This window comes from Mixophyes fleayi, chromosome 3, assembly GCF_038048845.1.
Source record: "Mixophyes fleayi isolate aMixFle1 chromosome 3, aMixFle1.hap1, whole genome shotgun sequence".
Classification (NCBI taxonomy): Eukaryota; Metazoa; Chordata; class Amphibia; order Anura; family Limnodynastidae; genus Mixophyes; species Mixophyes fleayi.
Window position 1 is genome coordinate 239,786,216 of NC_134404.1, and position 27,329 is coordinate 239,813,544.

The following is a 27,329-nucleotide window of genomic DNA, read 5'->3' on the forward strand; positions in this document are numbered from 1 at the left end:
AGAAATGTCCCAAAATTTTACGGGCCACCGAAAGCACTTCCTGCACCTCACGGTTGTTTTTTAGAAGCTCTACACCACCAAGTTTATTGTGTGAGCAAAACAGGGAATGTGATGGAATTCACCCAGCTGTAATGCTTGCACAATATTGTTGGCGTTATCAGAAATAACATATCCTGGGGAGAGTCCAAGTGGTATAAGCCATGACATCCCTTAGTTTTCGTAACAAATTATCAACTGTATGCCTGTTAGTGAAGCCAGTGATACAAAGACTAGCCTGCCTGTGAGAAATATTACGTAGTGGTGTACATGCTGCTGCTGTTCCTGCTTGTGAAGGCGATTGACCAACCCAGTGGGCTGTCACAGTCATATAATCTTTGGTTTGGCCACTTACTTTTGTCCACATATCTGTGGTTAAGTGTACAGTTGTTAGAATAGCATTTTTGAGCACAATTAGAACATTTTTACGAACGTTTTGGTACAATTGCGAAATAGCTTTTCGTGAAAATGGTGTCGCAATGGAATTTTGTAACGGGGACACAAAACATCAATTAACTGTGCAAAAACCTGCTGCGTTTATAGTGGATATTGGACGCAGATCTAACACTAGCATAGTCGTCAAGGCGTCTGTGATCCGCTTTGCAACTTGGGGACTGCTGTCATATTTGCTTCCTCTAGCAAAAGATTTTTTCACAGTTAATTGTTGTAAAGTACTAGTGCTCTTCTTCTTGGGCTTACGGGAGGAAGATTCACCACCATCAACAGCAGCAGCAGCAGCAGCAGTGGGACTAATGCTGAAACATTCTTCAGAGGAATCAATTATAGTGCAGGAGTCCTCGAGCCTTACCAAGTTGGATGCAGGGCTAACTCCAATCACTACTGAGGATATTGATGAGGACGGTGTTGTGGGTGTAGATTGCAGGCGTCGGGATGTAGGTGACAGAAGGGTCCAAACTGATGATGGAGTGCTTGTTGTTATTTTTTGCCATAACTTTCAGCTTTTCCAAACACCTTGCCATGAACTCTTGTCAAATGACGTAACATGGATGAGGATCCAAGATGGTTAAGGTCCCTCCCTCGACTGACTGTGGCTTTACATACACTACAAATGGCTATACAACTGTTGTCAGGATTTGGGTAGAAATAATTCCACACATAAGAAGTGGCTTTTTTGGTCTTATGCAAAGGCATGACAGTGGCCTTCTTCTTGTCACGTGCCAGAACTGCTGCCACTGGTGCAGGACATCCTCATTAGCGCCATCGTCGGCTACACAAATCTCCCCCTCATCCTCTCTCAATTCCAAAGTAGCATCCTCAATTGGTGTATCACCGGCTACACTCGGGCTGTTCAGGCACACATCAGCAGAAATGCTGAAAGGGCCCTTCTTTATGGGTACACTATCAGAATTGTCACGATTACACATACCACTCGTGGATTGGCTCTCATCAGGGATTGGTGTCATTTCTGAATCTGAGCATACATTTTCCTCTAATGCCTTACTGTTTTCTTGCAGCTCGGCTTTCACACGTAACAGTAGTTGTGCACCACTTTTGGACTCCGAATTACTTGGTCTTGCTTGGTCACGAGCCTCAGTAACATTTTGAGATCTCGCACTAATAGAGAAAGGCGAAGGCCTCATTCTTTCTTTGCCACTGCGTGTGTAGAATGGTATGTTGGCAATTATTTTTTTTTATCGGAAGTTAACTTTTCCTCTATTACAGCTCTTTTTCTCTTCAACACGGTAAAAGGTGTTTTTTTTGTATGTTTTTTTCCCCGCCTTCAAAAGACTGTACTTTTACATAGAGTTTTGGAGTAGACTCCGGGTTTTGTGGTACTGGCTGCTGGGGTTCCTAACAGTTCCCCTGTATGTGGGTAAATACTTACACCCAGGCAGATATCCAACTAAACCAATGGTAGCTTTTATTAATGGAACAGCAACAACAAGCACAAAACCAACATATGTACAGGAGTAACAATTACAGGTATGCACAATGGATATGAGAGTAGTACATACAATACAATACCGGTCCTAATATGGCCACCTTGGGAAATCCAACTATAGGCTTACGCTTTCCTGGGATTGCGAAGCCCCAGTGACTGCCAGCAGGGCAGTGGTCCGGTTTCACTGTCACCTCGCTTTTAGTGAGCACACAGATTCACAAAACCTGGGGTTACTTATCCAAAAGAAGAGGAACAAGGGTCCTCGCAGTCCTTCTCCCGGTCTCCGTCCTCCGTCAGCTGGCAGGAACCATACCTCCTACACCAGCCTGATCTTTCCTCCATCATTCCCCCTGACTCTCTGCTCTTTGTTATACATAGAGAATAGCCTTATGCTGTAGGGGTATGTTGCGTTTTTCACGATTACCACCATTCTGACACTGAGGAGTACTACACTTAAATTCTGAATGTGGGAAAAACCGATTGTAATACAAGCAGACTTACCTTGCCTTTTTAAATTAAAAGTGATACAGGTCGAGATGACGTCAAAATATACTGACGAACACCTGACTAGTCGGAATATCTTCGAGTCACCATTCTGCTGCGATCGGTGATCTACAGCCTCAGTTTAGAGGTAAGTTTGCTTATATTACAATCGTTTTTTAACACATTCGGAATTTAAGTGTAGTACTCCTCGGTGTTATCCGCACCGTTAAACAGTACCCAACCCGTGTGTTGACTGTCTGCTGTGTCTTAGGATATTAAGGCATAGGAATACAATACACGTTTCCTAATTAAGGTGCTTAAATCAGACACAGCAAGCCACCATGTCTGGCTTGTGAATACAATACTAAACATTATCTCATTTGCCTACAAATGTAGCTAAAAGCACATTATTACAGTTTCTCATTTTTAGCCTGTAACGTGTAGTTAACTAGCAATGTAAATAGCAGGGCCAAATATACACAATCTATATAATTGGTTATAGCATATTGTAATGGTGACTATTCACTCCATTGTGTTTTAAACATAGCATTTGCCTGACTAGATTTTAACAGAGAGGGGACACTACCACTAGCTAGATCTCCTGTTATTTAGGTAAACAAAGATAACGTCTGTTAAACAATAGTCTGGTCTACCTGATAATATAATTATTGATATAATTTTTCTGCAGACCTAGAATACACATAGACCTACTCTGTTGGCATAAGTAAACAATAGGAAGCCCTAGGAATAGCATGAATATCTCACCTACAGTGTAATATATAATATGACACAATCTTATATTTTATTATTATTATTATTATTCATTTTTATTTATAGGGCGCCACTAGGTATCCGTAGCGCCGTACAGGGACAAACAAAGTACAATACAAAGGTGAGACAGCACGATACAGTAAACAAAATGCACAGTAACTCCGAGATCTCAAAGCACAGCTAGAGGGGCGGGAGAGGGGATGGTTCCGCATACGGCGGAGCCCAAGAGGGCACGGAGGGCAGGAAAACCCCCAGAGTGGAGAGGAGAGAGCAAGAGGGAACGGGCAGGAGGAGGGCAAGGTAGTTGGAGAGCAGAGTTAAAAGTGGTGAAGACAGGAGGAGAGATGACCCTGCTCAAAGGAGCGTACAATCTAAGGTACCATATACTATAATCTATATAGTACCAATCTTAAAACTAATATTCAAACACAGTATAGGGGTGAGCATAGACATGCTATGAAAATGAAAACACACATACTGAATACACAGTCCTAATGTGTGCCAGGGCAGACACTCTATGGGGACATGGGGATTAAAAGTACATGTTTAATGGTATCATGACACATTGTAATATGCTTTGTCCAGGAACAAACATATACTCCTTTTTTTTGCTTTGCTGTCCTTAGTGACTCAAGCTCTAAGTATTCACTATAACGTAACTGCATTCTCAAACAGTATAATCACAACAATTCAATTTAAACTCTCTCCCTCCCTCTCTCTCTCTCTCTCTCTCTCTCTCTCGAAAACAAGAAGCTAATAAACATGTGTTCTTCTCTATTGACCCCCAAAGAGGTGGGTGGTGGCACTTAGTATAGGTTGCCTTGGTTTCATAAGACATGTTAATTAAGCAATGACCTCCCATGACTTTCCCGATGTGCTACAGCACAACTTAGCGATGAAATCACAACTGAAGGAATAATCCATGTGATAAAAGGATCAGAAATCGTGCAAATTCTTTGTCCTGATGTATTCTTAGCAACCTACTACAAAAATGTGCAGATTATCTAGTTCCCGACCTTAATTTCCTGCTCAATGCAGCCCTCCAAAGTCCCCCATTTCCAGACACAATGCTAGAAGCAAGAATCACAGTCATTCACAAGGATGGAAATGACCCACATAGCCTTGTTCGCTACAGGCCCATATCCCTCCTAAACAATGACATAAAATTATACTCTAATATTTTGGCCATCCACTTAAGCCAAGTTTTACCAACTTCATGAGCAGGATGCCAGGCTATGGACAATATGAGGAGGACAAAAGATTTATTTGAAATCCTCAATAACAGCAAAACTCTCACAGATGCCAAGAAAACTTTTGACAGGATTTCCTAGAAGTTTATGTTCCTAATTTGGCCTCCATGATGATTTTCTGTTCATCTCCCCAATAGCTAGAGTGATAAACAGCTGCCCATAGAGTGTAATCAAAATCCATAATGGCACAAGACAGTGTTGCCCCCTGTCTGATTCCCGCGTTTGCACAAGTGATCAAACTCTTGCTCACATTGATCAGAGCATCACAAGAAGTTAAAGGAGTGAATGTGGGATACTTCAGCTATAAAATGTCCCTATTTGATGATTGTATACTCCTTACCCTCAAGCAACCACAGACAAGACTACAAGGTCTCTGGATACAAGATAAGTTTTGTATCTTGAATCCATAGCTTGCATCATGACTCCATTTGACTTGGCAGCCCAAAATTTTTTTTATATCTTGGATAACATCTTCATAACTTAATCTTATAAAGTTCTCTACAAGGATAACTTTCATCTACTTCTGAGCAGAATACTTAAAGACATTGCCTTTTGGAAATCCTTGATAACATTGTGGCTGGGTAGGATCATAGCCATTAAAATGAATGTCCACCGTAAATTCCTATACCACTTTCAGAGGCTCCCGCTAGCTGTTCCACACTCGGTGTTCAAAGAATTTGAGCAAATATTTCCAAAATTTATATGGAATGGGAAGCCCCACAAATCAAACTATTCTAGTAGGTGGTAGAAGGTTTCCAGCTCTACTACTGGACTTCCCATCTGGCTCAAGTTGCAATGACTTTTGCTCACTTTGGTACTATAGCCTGGATGGATATTGAAGCCAAATTATTTGCCCTCTTCACCCTCTCCCCTTATTGGGATTTCCAAACCTCACACGCATATCAAACTAAATCTCTTACCTACCCTCAAATTCGCACTTAAAAGGAATTTGTGCTGAAAAGTTCAACCTCTCTATCCATATTTGTCCCTATTAACCCAATATGGGACAATCCTTTGTATCTGCCAGGATGCACTCCTGTATACTCTGCTCTTTGATCCTACGCAGGTATTAAATATACGGACAACTCACACCAGGCCATTCTAGATGTTATTAGACAAAGTGCCTGTGGCTGGATCACTTATAAATAACTTATTGTAATAATATATTAAAATTATTAGCACAGTGTTCTGATTTATATCATTAGAAGTGTACTGATTCTTAATAATGTGTATTAGAAATTTACTTATTTGTTATATTGTGTGTATTTTGTTATAGGAAATGTATTGATTGCTGAAACAGGGCCAGGAAAGGAAATTTGGTTTTGTTTTTGAAACTGTCTAGAGACAGGTAATCTCATGTTAATTAGATCTTTTCATATCAGTAGCCAACAGGTCTTTTCATCCTGAAAGTCCAGGATAGGAGTTGTTACCTGTATCATGCCTGGTTAAAGTGTAAGAAAACCTCTGATCAATGTGATTTGGAAAATCACAAATTACTGTAAACTTTATTACGTATAAATTGCATTTAAAAACCAAGTTTGAAAAACATCTCATACCCTGATATTTATCTTTAAATTAAATATTTCAGTCTTTACAGAGCCATCCCAGATCAGGGGGCTGGCTTACCCCCTGCTGACATGTGTGTCAGAATGTGTATAAAAATAGAACTGGTTTGCACTGAAATGTATCATTATTTTTCCATCTGACCTTTTGATCACTGGAACCTTAAAGCAGTGTGAACTGTCTTTGTTAGGACACTTGAGCTAGTAAACATAATTTTGCTTCAAGATCCTGCAACTGTGTCACAGTTAAGTGCTCTGAGAACGTCCCGAAAGGTTGTTCAGATAGCTGCTACCCTCCTAGAGGTCTGGAATCTAATGGAGAGGGAGGTGTTCACCAGTGACTCCTGCAAGAGAGTATGGGCTTAGCGGCTCCATAACAGTAGGTTACGGTCATCACAGAGGTTCACAAACAAACCTGGAGACAGAACCTAGTATGCAGGGACTGGCGGTACCAGGAAGGTACGGTGGAGCGTGGGGAGCCCTAGAATCTGGATGGCTGAGAGGTGAGATTTTCTGCAACCGTGGTTGCCATGGAAGTCCTGTGGAGCTGGAAAGCCCTAGAATCAGGATGACGGAGAGGTTAGATGTTCTGCAACTTGCGGTTGCCATGGAAGTCCTGTGGAGCTGGAAAGCCCCTAGAATCAGGATGACTGAGAGGTAAGATGTTCTGCAACTTGTCTGTAACGGAGAAAAGCACCAGAGCGTCAAGCACAGACTGATAGCGACACCTTCCGGTAGACAGTCAGGAAACAGCGAAGATGAATGGAGGAATAACCCAGCACTGTGATATCGCAGCGTAGTGGAGAGATACTGGAGCCAAATCCTGGGAGCGACTGCTCAGTAGGAGAGACCTGAAGATCTGGCACCATATGCTTGCAGGAGATGCCTTTTATAGTGGAGCAGGCCAGCTGCTTGGCCAGACAGTTTGAATGGTGAAGATGCCAGGTTCTGCACATGCGCGGACCCGGCATCTTCACCACCATGACGACCGCACAGGAGAGCTACAGCGTCCTTCCAGAGAGATGCCGCCGGCGATGAAGAGGTAAGTGACAGCGGGAGCGCTCGTCAGTGATCAGCGGGTCTGAGTCGTGACAGACTGCTTCCCTGCTGTAATTCTTGTGACCTGCAGATTAGACCCAAATCGAATCCGTTCTCCGGCTGTTCTGAGGTTGTAACCCAGCGTCTAGCATCAACGCTCTGCCCGCTACCCAACAGCTCTGACCAGTGTGATCGGCCAGGGAGGAACAATCCAAAGCACCCTGATCTACCGGAAGAGGTCAGGGGTACCAGCCCAGGTGCCCAGTGAGGGGGTACACTAGCAGCGACAGTTACCCAGAAGGATGTGTTACTAGGTGCCGATGTAGGAGCCTAGTGGTGGTAGCATTGTAAGCCTCTCCTATTGTGGTTAGAGGGAGCAATTTGGGAGAAAGAAGGGATGGTAGCAAAGCAAGCCCAGTCGGTTCCCAGCAACAACAGACAGGGCATAGGCGGTCCATCCTGTCGCAGTACTCCCTAACTAAATCCAAAATTCTTTAAATATTTTCAAATTCCACATTTTGTCCGACCCCACCCCCACACACAAACACATACACAAACACACATGTTGTCTTCCACTTACTAACCTCATTTGAGTCAGTTTGCCTATGAACAGTAGAATATGGGGGGTGGGCTACCGTGATCCCTATTACTATGTAGATAGGTATTGCTTCCAGGGGGACATGAAGCAAAAGGGTAGTCCCAACCCTAGACGGTAACTAAATAAATAGAGAGGGTGGTCCCCTATGGCGCAAAAGGGTGGGTGAGGGTGCTGAGAGTGCTGTATAGTACAAGTGGATGATTATACATCAGCGCGCATAAAGCTAGACATACGGAACCTTAGATAAGGTAACAAACAGTTCCAATAGAAATAGTATCGGATGGATAACAGTTCAGTTCCTATGATCAGCCCTGCACACCTATGATCCTGCCTAATACTTACCAGCCTTTTTTTTTTCCTCTGTCTACTCCACCATGTTTTTGACCTTTATTTTTATGCTATAATAGAATGCTACGCTTTGCCAATATGGGACCTATTTATATGTATGTTTCTCACTGGCCAACTGCCGTCGGCAGTGTATCTTAATGAACTGTTGCCAGGAGTAATGATTGGTATCCTCTCGCAAGAGAGAAGGGCAGCGCCATTGGAAGTCTGTCCGATGTCACTGGACTTCATATGAAACATCAAAAACCAAGGTATCGAGGAAGGTATCATTAAAGGGAAAGAAAAGACATTCCAAAGAGACATTAGGGATTACGAACCGAATACGCTCCTTCCCCCACCATCTGCTCCCAAGCGTCTCTTCTCTAGATCACACCATCCCACAAAGAGACATCATACTCCTGATAAGAGAAAATATTTCAACAATTCTACCACCGATCCAAAATTTCATAAATCACCTCTGATTAAGACATTACCCCACAGGGGTCCCAGTAAAAGGGTGTATAAGCCACTGAACCCAAAGAATATCCATAGCCCTTTCAAATCACCCATAAGAAGGAGTACACAGTATTCTAACAAGGCTCTGGAAGGGTTCCTATAGCAAAGAAGTCAATAGTTTGCAGATAGGACTACTTAAAAAAACACTTCCACTGCAGAAGAAAATCTTGATGTTTTTTTAGGGCTAGCACTGAAAACTACTCCCCAAAAAGACCCATGCTCAATATATTCCACTCACCTACCCCTGGGGCACCTCACCATGCCAGAGATTCACTAATACAAACCTCAAACACAAAAAAAGAGACGAAAACTATCAGAGGAAAGCGCGGAGGAAAGACCCTTAGGAGCAAGACTGAAAGTAAAAAAATAGTTGTCAACAATAAAGAGAATTTCAATCTCAGTAAAACCACACTCACACAACCCCAACTTAAACTTCTAAGGAAAGGCCTTAAGTTTGCCCCTGATCAATCTCTTAATAAATTTGAAACCTGCATCAATCTTCATAAATTCATTCGAAAGCTTACCCTGAAAAAATTCTTCAGTCAACCCAACAAAAATATAACCACCAATACTCTTAAAGATACTGAGACAGAATTTCAACACACCAGACTGAAAGAAAAATCAAAATTTTACCCGAGTTACCTGCAAGGTCCCTTTATCACTACATTCCAGAAGTTGGTAGAAAATGATATCAAAGATTTACAAATTACTAACAAATCATTGAATCTGACCAGACAAGAGAGGGCCGCCATCAAGGAGCTCAAAAACAATTCCAATCTTATCATCAAACCAGCGGACAAAGGCGATGGGATCACCACCCTAGATAAAGATATGTATCTTGAAATCTGGACAAACCCCCAGGAAGACCCATCGTCTCAGGGATCATGTCCCTCACCACCCACTTGTCAAGTTACATTGACTCATTTCTACAACCCTTGGTTATTAAACAAAGAAGTTACATCAGGAATACGGGGCATGTGCTAGAATTCCTTAATGAGGTCAAATGGGAGGATAGTTATTACTTGGCCACCTGCGATGTCACCTCCCTGTACACCGTAATTGACCATCAGGCAGGATGCACCCATGTTAGGAACATTCTTACCAAAGAATCTGATATATCAGGTCTGCAAATTGATTTCATTATGGAGGGAATCTCATTTATTCTCCACCACAACTATTTTTGGTCAGAGGGGAACTTTTAGAAACAAGTTCGCGGAACTGTTATGGGTGCGAAGTTTGTGCCCAGTTACGCGAACCTGTTTGTGGCTGCATGGGAAAAGGCCACCATCTGGGAGAACAATCCCTATGCCCCCCCCATATCCTCTTTTGGCGTCGCTACATCGACGACGTCCTCTTCATTTGGACTGGTACTAAGAGCGACTTAGATCTGTTTCTAGGGTACATCAACCTTAATGACCTTAATTTACAATTCACTGCCCACACCAGTAAAGACTCGGTCCAGTTTCTTGATCTTGAAATTTACATTGAGAATGGTCAGATTCAGACAAAAACCTTTTTTTAAGAAGTTGATTCCAACTCATTCATCCCCTTCAACAGTAATCATCACAATAACTGGATAAGCAACATTCCAAAGGGTCAGTTTACTAGAATTCGACGGAACTGTTCAAAACCAGAACAATTTGCTCTACAGGCTAATACTCTCAAAGATCGGTTCCTCGAAAGAAAGTACCAACCCCAATTAGTAGAACAAGCTTACGAATCCATTAAACACACTGACAGGGAACACCTACTTGTTACTAATATAAAAGAGCCTGAACCTTTGTCCATTCCCTTCATTACCAAATTTAGTTCTGACTCCAAGAAAATTGAGCATATCTTTAAAAGACACTGGAACGTCCTCCTGGGGGACACTACTTTGAAAGAAATTCTACCAGCAGCTCCCAGATTCATTTATACGAAAGCTAACAATCTGAGAAAACAACTTGCCAGTAGCACTATTCCTCCTAGAACAGCCCCCCCACTAGGTACTTGGTTAAAAGACACAGAAAAGGGCTTCTACCATTGCCATCGGTGTTCTGCATGTAAAACCAGCCGTGTCACCAGTACTAAACCCTTTACCGCGTTCCAATCCAATGTCTCTGGAGAAAAATTCACATTTGACAGCAGACTCACTTGTCACACCACAGGGGTTATTTACCTGCTGGAATGCCCCTGTGGTTTACAATATATCGGGAGGACAATTAGGAAGCTCAGGGTTAGGATCTCCGAACACCAGAGGAACATCAAAAAGGGCCTCGAAACACATAGCGTCTCAGCACACTTTGCCATCCACCACGCCAAAGATCCCTCCCTACTGCTATTTATGGCAATTAGGAAAATTGTTAAACCATGGAGGGGTGGTGATTATGTTAAAACCATCTCCCAAAAAGAGCCTGAATGGATCTATTGTATCAAATCCCTAACATCACGGGGTCTGAACATCGACTTTGAGCTGGGTCATTTCCTATGATCAGCTCTGCACACCTATGATCCTGCCTAATACTTACCAGCCTTTTTTTTTTTTACCATCTATCTACGCCACCATGTTTTTGACCTTTGTTTTTATGCTTTATTTTTATGCTATAATAGAATGCTACGCTTTGCCAATATGGAACCTATTTATATGTATGTTTCTCACTGGCCACCTGCCGTCGGCAGTGTATCTTAATGAACTGTTGCCAGGAGTAATGATTGGTATCCTCTCGCAAGAGAGAAGGGCAGCGCCATTGGAAGTCTGTCCGCTGTCACCGGACTACATATGAAACATCAAAAACCAATCATCAAGTTTTTACGCATATCTATATTCTCGCTATATCATGCATTAAACATACAAATGTGGTCCATTATGTACTTTTGACTATTGGTTGCTGTGAACATCAATCACACCTTAGGACCAATAAATGACATTTATACAGCTTTCCGCCCACAAAGATAATCTCTCAGCACCATTGAATGACTAACTTTGTTTACATCCACGAGAACCAATAGGAAGCATGAGAAGTGTTCCTATCACTGAGAAGGGCGCCCTTTATAAACCCCTTGGTGAGATCATAGGCCATTATCGTTATCCCTGAAGAAGCCTGTCGGTGAAACGCGTCGGATACACGCTATATACATACATTTCCAGATCATGCTGTCTATACCGCTATGAGAAAGGATCTTTTCCACTTCAGCCGCATGCGCATGCGTACTTGGACCGAGTCGCCGCCGCGACCTCTCCGCTTCAGACGAGACAACTCATCACTCCACTACCATTCACGCTGCTGGACACAGCTAAAGCTTTGGGAATAGGACACAGGCATCATCCCTTTTAGGGTAAGTCCTATATCTATTGTACCACGAACTTGTACTCCCGGATTGACCGCATCTACTCCACTAGATCACTTTTGGATACCCAGGGAAACTCAGTGGTGTTTATCGAATCTACCCTTCCCAAGGTTATACAGAGACTTTATCCCTATGGACTTTGAGTACTGTAATACCGGAGTTACAGGTGGTCAGCTTTCTGGTTCGGTTGTGTTCATTATATCACTATTTATGGTCCATGATTTTATGTATTATCCTTATCCATTATGAGGATTTATGTTAGCCATTGTTTATGTATATATGGTTTGATAACTAGCAAGGTACCTGCTATTTTCTCTGGAATATGTTTGAGAAATAAATACTGATTGTATTGTGCTGTTATCCATCCGATACTATTTCTATTGGAACTGTTTGTTACCTTATCTAAGGTTCCGTATGTTGAGCTTTATGCTCGCTGATGTATAATCATCCACTTGTACTATACAGCACTCTCACCCACCCTTTTGCGCAATAGGGCGCCATCCTCTCTATTTATTTAGTTTGCCTATGAAACCCTTATGGAAAGGGCATGATCTCATAAATCTATAATATATTCTTAGGCTCATCCTTAGAACTTCATTGCAGACATGATCTTGAAAGGGAGGTAGATCTTGGCCTTCCTCCTACCTGGCAGGAGATCAGGGAGAGAATATCCTGTACCTCAATCACTAGTATTATCAAGGAAACAGCTAACTAATGGTGGTAGACAATCAAGAAAACATGTGTCACATATTCTAGCAGCTGCCTAATCAGTGATTACATGCCACTGGAAGCAGGTTGATGCACCTCCTCTTTCAGCAGTCAAAAATTGCATCTGGCATGTTGCATGCATCAAAAAGATCACTTACTACCTCGTCGATAGGCTGGATCTCTAACCAAGTTTGGCTCCCCTGGCTCTGTAGAGAAAATCGGCAACAACCTAGCCATACCTAGAGCTTACCCATCATACACTTGGTTGTTTCCCTCTCTTCTCGACTGAGCTGTCCTCTTTACTTACTTTCGAACACAGATTAATGAATATACCCACTACCAAACAATCTACTTAATGTGTGTCTGTGCTATCCTTTCTCCCTTCTATTAAAGTAATTTTATTGTTTTCAAATAGGCATTGCATAGGCGATTGTATTGTGTTTCCGAAGCAAAAGTAATTTATTTTAGCAGAGGTAAAAAAGTTAACAGTTCAATATTTGATTATAATATAATACAGTACAGTACAGCCAATACCAAAAGATACACACATACCGCTGCGCTCCCACGGGTACCAGTAAACAGTAGTTCACCCTTGAATACTGTGGTCAGAGAATGACTGAAACTAGTGGGAGCGCAGCTATGATATATATACATTTAGTGTCACAGAGTGAACAATGCAGATGACGTGGCTTGCTTCTATAGGTCCAGACTTCAGGTGGGTCCAGGATAAACAGGTCATAGGCTAGTTCAAACTAAAGAATCCAAAGGTGGGGGTCATATCTCCAGGGGATGTGCTCCTTTCTTCCCACCAAGAATCCAGTTACAACTAGTCTATTAGCATTTTATAGTCAGCATCATATTAAAGGTTTATTCCCTAACATCAATAACTAGAGTATGCAATGTGCGATCTCTTCACCGAATGCATCGGACAGCTGCTGATGAATAGGGGATTAGAATGATATCAGACATGACACATTTCCTATAACCTGAACCTTAAATAACACTGAGGTGTACATCTAATCATAATATATAAACTAATAATAAACTAAATACTATCTGCTCATAAATCACTGTAGAATGGATGCAATATGAATATGAATTATATAAATAACTAAATGTTGTAATGTGAGTGTGTACGTGCGTATTTTACCGTGCGATCGCAGTATGCCACGTGTAGCATGGCATACTGAGTGCAATCGACCAATAAAACAATATTAACCAATATACTTTCGTTCATCCAATTATACGACTTTGACACTTCCCCCACCCCTTTTCTTCCTTTCCCTTCCCTACCGTCCCTCCATCCCTTGGCCCCAAAATTCTGTTTGCCTGATGGTTTTGGTTATTCATAAATATTTTTATATATCTATTAAGAAAAAAGAAAAAAAAAGAATATATGGACCTTGTGTATTCTAGTTTTCCCATGTTCAATATTTGTATTTATTACATGTGTCCTTTCAAAATAAACAGTCTAAAAAAATAAATAGATAAAAAGATGAATACATTTGTGAATTGCAAATAATGTTGTACGTACAATGTATAGAACTGAAATTGCTTAATTGGAAACAGATTTTATGGAAAAAAATATTTACAAAAGGCAACATAAAAGAGGGAGAACCCCCTGCTTGCACAATAACATAATACATTCTGCATGTTTATTTACTTTTAGTTATCACACTGTGGTAATATGAAAGAAAAAGTTCAACATACTTTTGTTCTCTCTTCAGTTCATGAGACCAGATGCACAACGTAGATGAGTTAAAAAAACAAAACACACACAGCAAGTGATCACAGTACATCCTGAACAGATAGAAGGGGGTCCAATTCAATCAGCTAATAAGTAACTGTAGTTATGCAACTGCTGATGTAATATTTGAAGCAAATATATGTTTACCCCTAGTTTCAACAGAAACCAGCAAGAACTAGTCAAAAGCAGAAAGAGTTCCTGAAAGGTATGTACAAGTTCCTCAAATTCATTTGCATGTTAATAACTATGAATATGACAATGTACAGCAATGCACTGGCAGTGCAAATCAATACTACGACCTCAGATATGTATACTTACAAATGTATTTAACCTTATTTAAATTATAAACTAAATATAATCTATAGCATAGAATTAGAATCATGATATTTGCACGTTCAACAAATTTTAATAACAATCAGATTCAACAGAATTATAAAAAGCTTCACAAAGTAAGTCTAACACATGGTTTTCTATGAATAGTTTAATTGATCCATTAAACCCCGTCTGCATTACTGTCTTTATGTTTGCAGTTAGACTGGATTATTTGCTGCATGTCTGAATTGACTTAAAGGTTAGTTATGTTATAGTTGCTTCTCCCAAAATGAATGCATTACCTTTATTAAATAGGTTTCCTGCCTATGAACCCTAGTAATATGATGTTCGAATCATATGTATTTATTCCCCTTTTTATGAAACCACTGATTTTATCTGTCTCTGCAGCTGTTTTCTGGCATTGTGTGCTGCTATTCAGCTTTCTCTGAAGTTCCTTTTCCATCTCAGTTTTACCCCATTGTATTCCATTTAATATGCAAGTAGCAAAGTTGTAACCAAGTCCTAGGTTTATATCCCTACATTTATATTCATTAAATTTCATCTGTCATTTCATGGCCCAGTTTGTCATTTCGTCTTAATATGTCAGTAGAAAGTAATATACTGCTCTGTTTTAATAACCCATCATAGCTTAGTGTTATCGGCAAGTATGGACACCTTACTTTCTATGAATACTGACACAAAAAATTGTATTTAAAATATCAGCTTTCTCTGTACTATCTATAATGATTTTCCTAATTTATCATCCCATAGATTGTAAGCTTGTGAGCAGGGCCCTCTTACCTCTCTGTATGTATTACCCAGTATTGTTTTATTACTGTTTGTTCCCAATTGTAAAGCGCTACGGAATTTGCTGGCACTATATAAATAAAAATGTTGATGATGATGATGATGAGTTTTATACTACAGTTCTATATGTACTTAAAAAACATTGGTTGCCATTTAATCCTACAAATTTTATTGCCACCTGGTATGTTTAAGCTTCAATGCTTCTTTTAGCTGATTAATCTTTACTCTTTTAAAATGCATAGTTTTTATAGTTCCCTTACAAAATGCTTTATTAAAAGTCAAATTTTAATATAGTATGATCATCATTCCCCAAAAGGCCCCTCACCGTTACATTAGATATATTATCTGTTCTAATTAGAGAGTACCAAATTCAGCAGACCTCTATCACAAGGTAATTGTATTTTCTCATCATTTGGCAGAACCACTAGTTTCATTGTTCCAATTTATGTCTGATTAGCTAAAATCTGAGGATTCGTTAGTATGATACTGTATGAATTTTACATGAAGTGGAAATAATAGATGATGAAGTAATTGGTTTTTGAATATCACAACACATACAGTGGTCTAAGTCGTGAAGTGGGCTGGTATAGAGTGTTATGGCATACATCCACTTCTCCTACTGCTTTTATTGTAGATTACTGCTTCCATTGTAGATTATCAGGGGGTGAGAAAAGTTAGGCAGCAAGTGACCAGCCAGTTCTTAAAGTTGATGTGTTGGAAGCAGGAAAAATGGGCAAGCGTAAGGATCTGAGCGACTTTGACAAAGGCCAGATTGTGATGGGTAGACGACTGGTTCAGAGCATCTTCAAAACTTGTGGGGTGTTTCCAGTATGCAGTGATTAGTATCTATCAAAAGTGGTCCAAGGAAGGGCAACCGGTGATCCAACGACAGGGTCATGTGCGCCCAAGGGTCACTGAGGAGCAAGGGGAGTGAAGGCTAGCCCATCCAGTCTAATGCCAAAGAAGAGCTACTCTAACACAAATTGTTGAAAAAGATAATGCTAGTTATGATAGAAAAGTGTCAGAACACACAGTGCATCGCAGTCTGCTGCCTATGGGATTACATAGCTGCAGACCTGTCAGAATGTGCCCATGCTGGCCTCTGGCCACGACCTACCACGAAAGCGCCTACAATGGACATGTAAGCACCAGAACTGGACCATGGAGCAATGGAAGAAGGTGGTCTGGTCTGATGAATCACGTTTTTCTTTTACATCTTATCGACAGCCGGGCACGAGTGCATCATTTTCCTAGGGAAGAGATGGTATCAGGATGCACTATGGGCAATGTTCTGCTGGGAAAACTTGGGTTCTGGCATTCATGTGGATGTTACTTTGAGACATACCATATACCTAGAACATTGTTGCAGACCAAGTGCACCCCTTCATGGCAATGGTATTCCTGATGGCAGTAGCCTCTTTCAGCAGGATAGGGCGCCCGGTCACACTGCAAAAATTGTTCAGGAATGGTTTGAGGAACATGACAGAGAGTTCAAGATGTTGACTTGGCCTCCAAATTCCCCAGATCTCAATCCGAGCTACTGCTAACATCTAGGTGCCTTCAGAGGTATTGTGGAGTCCATGCCTTGACGAGTCAGAGCTGTTTTGACGGCACTACACAATATTAGGCAGGTGATTTTAATGTTGCGACTGACTGGTGCATATATATATATATATATATATATATATATATATATATATATATATATATATATATATATACACAGTGGTGATATTCACTGTGCCATGCTGCCTTTGCTCCCCCTTCACACTCTGCCATGCTGTCTTTGCTTTCATTCCTTCACTTACCTTTTCTATTGGCTTCGTTCTTCTCTTTTCTTCTCTTCTTGTCTTCTGTCTTCTTGCTTTCCCGCGACTCCTCTCTGCGCCGCTGATCACTGAATGTCAGGCGTGACGAGACGTCACGTTCGAATTTCACTGAGGACAGAGCAGGGAGAAGGAGTGCTGACGCTGCGGACAGGTGAGTTTTTTTTCTTTTTTTTGTCAAGGAGCCTACTCCCCCACCAATGGAAATGGGTGGTAGTCACCAGTTCACTGAACCGAGCCTAAAATTAGATATCGGTTCTGGCGAACTAGTGAGAACCGGCTGAATCCCACCACTGTGTGCATATATATATATATATATATATATATATATATATATATATATATATTGATACAATGACAGAATCACATTACAAGGAAAGATAAAACATTTTGTCATACACGAGATAGAGAGCCTGATTTTAGGAGGCACAATAGCCGAGGCAAAGTACAAAATCTTCTTTGTTGGTGCTGTGGTTCTTAATTTGCTTTGGTGGAAGTCTAAGTGTACCTGCGCAAATAGGTTTGTGGAGCAAGATATTGCCATTTGAATGGAGTTGGGTGGAGTGAGAGCAGTCCTTGTTAAGTAAGCCATAAGTACACCTGTGTGGTTATATTTGCAAAGCCGTGTGCAATATAGTGTTTTGCAGAGAGGGTTGGAGAGAGTGAATTTTTAGAGGTGCTCCTTGCTGCGTGGAGGGGCAAGCTGCCTTTTCCACTCACAAAAGGACTTAATTTTTCCACCAGCTCTGAGCTGGCAGAGAATGGGTATTGTCCTATGCTTTTAATGGGATTCATTTTGTGAACTTCAGCAGATAGGCTTGAAATACATAAAAACTTACAAAATTAGGCAGCAAGTGACCACTCCTACTCATGATTAATTTAAGCCGTAAATTAACCGGGCAGCATTTTAAAAGAAAAATGTAAGTGTTTTATTTAATGAAGGGGTGGAAGTAATATCATAGGAGGTTTGACTTGGCACAATCTTTGTACTTTTATCCACTATGTCTTTTCAGATTTTACAAATCTAGGCACACTTCTAGGTTGTAGAGGGGTCTCGTGTGCACACATTTAGGTAAGTATAATAAATCAATTTCAAAATTTAGCAAAATAACAAATTAAGAAAATTTGGAGCTAAAATGTAACTCGCTTTAATCAACAAAGCTGCTTGGAACACAAATAGTTTTCAGAACTTTTAAATCTTAAGCTATGGGATATTATCATTGTTGTCATTATGTGAGAAGGATTTGTTTCATATATACTGTGTATATATATATATATATATATATATATATATATAATGATAAATTGGTATTTTAAAATGAAATAACAGTCAACCTCTGCCTTTGTTGTGGGATGTCTTCCTGATCTCTCAAAGGGGCCTATTTGTCAAGCAGTGTAATGTCCCCGACGGACACTTGATTCAGTCGCAATTTGAAGGATCCTTCAAATTTATGATCGTTGCTTTGCATTCCATTTCGTTTTCTGAGCAGTGCCCATAAAATAGTATGGGGACTGCTCCCTAAAGCAAACTAACAAGTTTTGAAAATGAGTAATTTTCGTAAACTTGTTATGTTCATGTTATCGTGACTGCTGTCACTGCTGAAGTTTTTTCATAAATATGAGAAATAGTTCAATCCTTATCAATGCGATAAGGATTGAAAGCTATTTTTCATTTTATGCGGTTGTTGGTAAATGTGCCCTATAGTGTCTGGTACAGTGTTGTTTTATACAATTGTAACATCCCATGGATGCATGAGTGTGAGTGATATGCCCAGAGTGATTTATGAATGAGTGTACCACCTCAAGACTAGAGGTAGTTATGGGGCTGGAGTATTTAGAAATGTCTGCTCTGGTGCATGGTCTGTTCCCCAAGCCTCCTTCTTTCAGAGAGGGAGAGACCTCTCTTTCATGTTCCCTTCAACTAGAGTCGAGACAGGAGGTATATATGTCTGCAGCCATGTTTCGAGAGCAACAGATGTTACTTATATACTTTGTATATGCCCTCCATACGCTCCTGTCCCCACTGTTTTCTGCCTGATTCCAGCAGGTTTGAATTCTCCCTGTAAATGTTATACATGCATACGCTAGCACATTGCAAAGCTGAGGGTACAAGAATGTTTGGAATAAATACAAGCTTTTTCTTTGATGAAAGGACATGTTTACATTGAAGTTACATGCACTGCACTAGAGGTAGTTTCTAAACAAAGAAAACAACATAGGCAGTGGGAATTATTAAATGTATTTTTTGGATCTTTTAGATGCATTAACAGTGAAAATGATAATGTGAACCTATCTTTAAGGACTAGCACACAATATCACTCAGAGCTGATAAACCGCTACAAAACCCTGGCTGTTTAATCAGGAATTTTAAATATTTAGATATAGCAAAACTCTAACTAATTTATAACTATTGTTTATTTTTATTTGTAACGTTTAAGAAATAGCCAAAAGAAAATAGAAAATGGTGGGATATTTGCTTATTTTATCAACTAAGAACTTTTAAACAAAGAATCCCTCAAAGGTTGCAATCTGGTCTTATTCATAACAGAGCACGTATTCTTTTCAGAAAAAGTATTATTTCAGTATAATCCTCTTTAACCATGTATGTTTGGAATACTTCAAAGTCGCTGAATTGTAGAAAAACAGATAACAGATGTAAAGCAAAAGCATTACAAACACCAAACACCTCTGACTTTAGATGTACTAAACTAGATGAAACTGTATTAATCTTACAATATCTTCATTTAGCAAACTCTTGCAATAGGGGAACAGCTCCATCTCTCAGTTCCCAGATGGGCAAAATTAGGACTTTTTACCTCTGATTTAAAAAACTTTTCATGTTTGCTGTGCTATCTGAGGTAGCAATCGAACCCCCTAATCCTTATACAAGTTAGCATATATATTTTTATTAGTGTAGTTTACATACAAAAATAAATGGTGCTGCACTGCCTGAGATTACTGCTTTAGTTCGCTTCATTATTGGCACATTGATGCTGCCCTGCGTTAAGTCTCTGGCAGCTAGTTTATCAGAGGTCATTCATTATCTAACACACAGGACTTGACTAGACTGGATTAAACAGGATGATTGTATATATTACAAAAATATTGTACAATGATTACCAAAATAACACATGTCGTTTAATAAGGCATTGTAATGATCAAAAACACATTTTAACAGAGGCAGTGCTGGAAACATAAAGAAAAATATGAAATTATATTACATTTTAAGGTATTTCCCCCAAATCCAGAATTAATAGACCCCACACAATTTACCAGACATAAATATATTAAAATATAAATGAAATGCCTACATGAAAAACCGGTGGTGACAATAAATATAAACGATTGTAGTTTGAAACAATGCAAGAGGAGAAGAATTACTATAACAACACATGTTAGAGGTTGCTGGATGCAGGATGCTTATTTTTAACTGAATTTTTTTTATTAAGTTTTATAAAATCAATTCACAAACATAGCCGTGATTAAATGTTACACATCAGCAGATCCAATACAAAGGTCAATAGGCATTGTTCAGATATACAATCAAAACATAGAAATAATAAAAGGCAATAATAATAAGGCAATATAAACACTGCTTATATTATAAGATACAATACATTATAAGCCTTAAGAAAAAAAATATGAAAAGAAACACAAAAAAACATAGATAAGAAAAGACAGATGGGGGAGGGAGGAGAGAGACAAGACAAGACAAGAGACTATCTGAATGAAAAAAATTTGCTTATGGGTATAACCCAATTACTCAACTCAGCTCAAGAGCCACTCAGCTGAACTCATAGTGCCGAGAAGTACTCATACCATATGGACCATTTAATGAATGGGGAAGAAGCCCCTGTAGTATATTTAAAACCAATAGTTTCCATCTCATAGCTATATTACACTTTAGTAATAATTTTAGAAAGATCTGGCATTAGAAGAGATTTCCAATTCTGTGTTATAGCAGTTCTGGCAGCAATAAGTATATGCCCGATGACATAATGGTTATGGCGCTGGAGGTGCTGAGGATATATATGTAGTAGGGCCATAGCTGGAGAAGGGAAGATATCAATTTTAGAAACTTGTGAGATTAGATGGAAAATTTCAACCTATAACCGCTGGATTTTGGGGCATACCCAGAAAATATGCATAAGTGTACCAATTTCCCCACAACTCATCGAACAGTATTTGGATTCTGATAGCCAGATTTTATGCAACTCATCTGGAGTAAAATACAATCTGTGAACAAGTTTAATCAACATCTCTGAATGGTTAATACATGTTGACATTTTATATATGTTTTGGAAGACTTTCTCCCTGGTATGGGCTGGTATAGCGATATCTAACTCAGATTTCCAGGTATTTTGAATTGGTAAATCACAATTATTGATGGAGGTTAAAAGTAATCTATACCATGAAGAGATGCCACCTACATAGGAAACCGAAGAGAGGAACATCTGAATACTAGGGGGAGGTGGCCTTAATACCAAAGGAAGTGGAGGGCGAGCTTGTATCCAGTGCCTGACTTGGAGATATTTATAAAAATCACGTGCTGGGATATCATATTTAGATAAGGAGCTGATTGAAGGGGGCAGAGACCACCCTCCCCACCAAAAGATCCTGTATTCGCATAATCCCCCGCCTATACCATAGGTCAAGGCGTAGGTCAGGGATCAGTTGCGATAATGCCAATGTGGAGAGACTAGAGGATCGGAGGTGGTAATCGGGTAGCAGGGTCAGCATCTTATTCAAAGCAATGAGTGTGTCTATAACACTTCTAAGTGTAGATACTGTGCTTGGTCTACTAGGTTTATCCAGCCACAAAAGATCGGCCAGTGGAAATGGAGAGGAGCTATGTTGCTCAATATCTACCCAGGGTTTTTTTTTATGAGGAGGGTGCCTGCCAATCTCTCCACTGGTCCAAATCGCAGCCTGTTGGTAGAGTTCCAATTTGGGAGTGGCTAGACCACCTCTTATTTTGGATCTAGACATTCGCTCTTTAGAAAGCCTAGGCCTCCTATTGTTTCAGATAAAGTTAAATGCAATGTTATAAAATTTTTGCGAAACAAATACAGAATTTTTGGAAGCAACATCATCTTCAAAGCTGCAGCTCTACTGACCCAGGATAACTCAAAGTTTATCTATTACTTTGTAAGTTTATCAAACTGACTCAACAATGGCTGATAGTTACATTCAATGACTAAATTAGGTTCAAAGGTATATGTATGCCTAAATAGGTCAATTGAAGGGAACACCACTGAAAATTATACTGCGATTTTAGAGACTTCAGAGCATCCTGTGTGAACCTCTGTTTTAGTAGTATTTAGCTTATAGTAAGATACCTCTGAATATTCTTGCAAAATTGGAGATGAAGCAGGTATAGAGGATTCAGGTTTCGTGACAAATAGGAATACATTGTCATCAAAAAGACAAATCTTGTGGTGATAGTTACCAATGACGGTGCCCTCCACATGCTCCGCCAGTCTAATCCTAGCGGCACATCTACTTGAGTTTCTTCAACACAAATGCAAGGTTAGTGGGTATGATTAGTAGAAGGAATATAAATAGGAACAATGTATCTTATGAATATGAGTGCAATGTTTAGGTAGAGAGTACAAAGCATTCCTGGGTTATCTAGTTCTGGACACAGTTGGTGAGCTGTGTTGACATCAAGACCTGAGTTAGAGAACGGTGTAACATTTGTTGCTGTGAAAACAGCTGTTGTTGGTTAAGAGCTGGAGTCACAGAGTAGATTGAAACTGATGGCAGCGGGGGAGTTGGGAAGGACCTGACAGCGCTCTGATTCCTTGACAATTAAACACATGTTGTCACTAGAGAAATGTTACAATCTATTAAAGATAAATCAAAAGAGTATGAAAAGAAATGTTGTTTTAGCTTTGCACCTATTGAGTGCAAGGAGTAAGAAAAATAAGAAACAAAAATGTAAAACTGCAGTTAGCAATCAGAGAGTGTGCTACTGTGAGGAGAGGTGAATAGAATGGAAACAAGCCTGACCAAAGGATAGTGGGATGAATTTGACAGTGATGATGAATTTGATGCAAAATGTAGAATTATTTCTAAACATGTTTTTGAAACTAAAGGAATGGGGTCAGTAGGGGGGCCACATGTATAGTACCATGGCTGTATGTGACTTCACACAAAGGGAACACATTGAGTTAAAGAAATGGTACAGACAGATCAGGGTAGTGTTCATAGAGATGGATGGTTGTAAATTGTGGTACTAAGAGGCAGAACATCATCATCAACATTTGTTTATATAGCGCCAGCAGATTCCGTAGCGCTTTACAGTTGGAAACAAACAATAATAAAACAATACTGGGTAATACATACAGACAGAGAGGTAAGAAGACCTGCAACTGCACTGATATATCCTGTGTTATATAATATGGCATCCATCACCACACACCCCATCCGAAAGACAAGTTTTAAAGGAGGCTGCTGGGATACCAGGTGCAATATATAATGGAAGGCATTATGTTTGCATTGGCAGGTCCAAGTGGCATGGAAGATGAAACAAAAGGGCGAAGAGATACAATAGTTAAGGGAGATGGGCATACATGCTGCTATGTATGACATTGCCCAAACAAAATCCAATGTGCTGCATACTCCTTTCAACAACACAGTTATTGCTAGGTACTGGAACGCACGTGCTAGCATTCAAAATACATATATGTTTAGGTGATAATCCTACTTTATCAGGATTACCATTATGATATTACCTCATTTACCAGATCTGACTAAATACAGATGTGACATATTGGATGATTAAAAATGCACCTTAGCATTTTAAATGGGTGTCATTGTGGGGGATAGAATATAGGATGTAGCTGTGTGCTAGGACAAATAAAGAACATGGGCAGCATGGTGGCTTAGTGGTTAGCACTTCTGCCTTACAGCACTGGGGTCATGAGTTCAATTCCCGACCATGGCCTTATCTGTGTGGAGTTTGTATGTTCTTCCCGTGTTTGCGTGGGTTTCCTCCGGGTGCTCCGGTTTCCTCCCACACTCCAAAAACATACTGGTAGGTTAATTGTCTGCTATCAAAATTGACCCTAGTCTCTGTCTGTCTGTGTGTGTGTGTGTGTGTGTGTGTGTATGTTAGGGAATTTAGACTGTAAGCTCCAATGGGGCAGGGACTGATGTGAATGAGTTCTCTGTACAGCGCTGCGGAATCAGTGGCGCTATATAAATAAATGGTGATGATGATGAACATAGGAATGTCCCAGCACACTAGACAAAGATAATTTCCTACAGTGCAAGAACACAAACAATAGCAAGCTAAACAGGTTACAAGAAAGCAGATGTTCAGTGGCCTGTTCAAAATAGGGTGTCCCAATTTAAGAGATAAACAAATTTATTAAAGTTATTTTGAAAATGTTGAAGGAGGAGGAAGAGGAAAAGAACAAATACAAAAAAAAATCTAGTGTACCATCAACTAAGAACAATACATACACGGACAATAAACTTTTCAGATTTGTCCGGCTGGAAATTAACACAGTCTACACAATGAAGAGAAAGTGGCTCTCCTGTGGGTGGGACAGACATGTGTGCCATTGACAGTCCATTGGGATGATGGAACACACTCTAAGAGTTTAATCTTAGCGTAGCTATAATTATAAACAGTGCTTGGCTGCTCTCCAACTCTTCCTATCCCCATCATATACACGGGCAATGCTGCATGTACTGCTGTTAGGTGCACGCAGCTCTCCCTTTTCGAGCAGAGCTGTGTGAAGTGGGACATACCTCCCAACTGTCCCTAAAGTCAGCACAAAGTCCTGACTGAGTGTGTCAGAACTGTTAACAGACTGTCCTGCTCTCTCCTACCTCTTCTTGCAGCTTTCAATACTTGTTGCTGGTGCTCGTGTCCTAAGCTCAGTTGCTGCTTGTCTGGCTGCTGAAATGTTGGGTCCCTGTTTGGAAAAAGACAGATGCATGATTTAGAAATCTCAGCAATGAGTGAACACAGTAGGCCTCCCTCTCCCAAAGCAGCCCAATAATAAATCAAAAGTACCAACATTTAATAATTAGGCCTCCAAGCAACCACCCACAATTAAATTAATAGTATTTACATTTAATAAACAAACCTATTTTCTCCCAAACATGAAATAATTAGCATTCAGTTTTAAGAAGTAGCTCTCTTTCTCCCTAAACTCAGCCACACATTCAATTAATAGCACCCAAACCACCCCAGCATTAAATGAATAGCATCTCCGAGCCTATGTTTACAAAGGAACTATTGTACTTATACATTAAATCCCCCCACTTACATTGAAAGCACATGATAACCCCCCACACACACTCACACACTTACCCTCTTCATCTAGTGCTGTGCCTTGTGTCCTCCCGCTGCGCACACGAGACATGCAGGCAGTGGTAGAGAAACGGGTGGGGACACACAGCAGGGGAGAGATGGCTTTGAACAGTGCAGACAGAAACAATCTGCACACAAGCTGCAAAGTGGCTGGTTCTGTGGGCCGGGTCCAGCCACCTCAAGCATACAGTTTCCCAGGCTGGGGAATTGTATGCCTCCTGAGTTTGCCTATGAGTTACGGCACGATTTAGTAGGCCCTTTCTAGGGGCATCAGAGGCTGGAAGGTAACTCATTACTTTCACAGTACATTTTCTTTCATAAGCAAAGGGAAAATAACTGAGGGAATTACAAAGTTCAAACTGATGTGTGTCCGCTCTGTCAGTAAGGCTTCCGTTGTTCCTCCTCTAATATTGACTTGACTAACATGTTATGCAGCAGAGCTTTTGGAAGCTTGTACTTACAGAGAGGTGATTAGTGAAGGACGTCCCAAATGTCATTCCTATATAGGGGCCCTATGCTGTCTTGGTCCACCTCAGTGGACCAAAATATCTCTGCACTCATTGGCTTGAATATGTGCTAAACTATGTATCATGTAAACCTAACCTAATGCTTGATAACCTAAACAAAGATAGGCATGTTAGATATAGACAGTTGTGATCTCTTGATGTTTTGCTAAAATTTATATAACTAGACTTGAAGGAGTAAAATAGATTTATTGTTACTTAAAACATACACTTAAATATAAACATAAATACAAAAGTATACCTTGAGGTATCAATAAAGTAAAACTATAAAACAATTCCTATAAATACATGATTAATAAGTGGCAATAACAATTGGTCAAACATGTAATATGATCAGCCAACCAGTCCTTATCTTGGTGATCATGAGAATTAGTGGATATGGTACATGAAATAGACCTGCTGAGGTCAAGTGGCATAAGTAATGTTCGCCAGTGTCTGAATGGTCCTTGTGAGTGGTAGACGGGGATAGACAGCAGATTGTGGAATCCAAATGAAAAAATGTCCACTGCGTGCTATGTCTGACCGTAATAGAACTCAGATGTAAAGAACGTGGATCCAAGGGATCAGGAGGCTTGATTGAATAGATGTGACTTGCAAAGATGTTGAGATGATACTTGCGGTTAGTAGTAAGTAGTGGGTCATCACGCCGCTGGTGCTTGGATGCTGTTCCTGCGTTCCAACCGTGGAGCGCACACACACTTCTGGTAGTTGGATCACTTCCGGTCTAGATTGTAACCAATAGGATAGGAAGGGGTGGACACCCAACGCGTTTCATCCAAAGGCTTTTTCCCTTGAAAAAGTCTTTGGACGAAACGCAATTCAGTGGAGGTTGAGCGCAAACTCCTCTTTTTTATTTGTCCACCTCAGTGCCTCTGTAAAATATTATATTAACTATTTTTCCATCCAGGTTACACATACACTTCACTGGCAATCCTTGCACACTTGCACTCAGCATTGATCCACTTGGCAGAACAATGAACAGAGTCACCCTCCTGTTGTCTGCCATATAGCATTGACCAACATTACCAGTGGGATATTTAGGAATGCTCCAATCTACCCAAATCAGGTCTGCCCAAGCTATGACCTTTTTGATTAAAGTCACATGACTTTTAGCTGCTGGGAATATCACTGTTGGCAGGTACTGACCATCTCTGTTGACATCCATACATAAACAGAGATGATCCACTGTCAGACATATTTCACAGAGACTTCCCCTTTATCAGGGTCCATCATTGTCAGCAACATTGCAGAGATTTTCCCTATTGTCA

The 27,329-nt window shown here is 40.2% G+C and overlaps 1 protein-coding gene across 5 annotated transcripts in view; it reads left to right on the forward strand.

Moving 5' to 3' along the window:
- Positions 1-14,362: 14,362 nt before the first annotated feature.
- The window catches only part of AGT (angiotensinogen), a 35,498-nt gene continuing 22,531 nt past the window's right edge, over positions 14,363-27,329 (forward strand). The window contains exons 1-2 of one of the 5 annotated variants that reach the window (XM_075203340.1): positions 14,395-14,468; positions 14,794-14,834. Coding sequence is in view for 1 of the 5 variants with exons in the window: in XM_075203337.1 (XP_075059438.1) it covers positions 14,644-14,712 (69 nt within the window). In the remaining 4 variants the exon portion in view is untranslated. Of the gene's footprint in view, positions 14,469-14,628; positions 14,713-14,793; positions 14,835-18,226; positions 18,281-27,329 lie in introns of those variants that run through there. The other 4 variants (XM_075203338.1, XM_075203339.1, XM_075203337.1 and 1 more) reach the window with 4 other exon arrangements.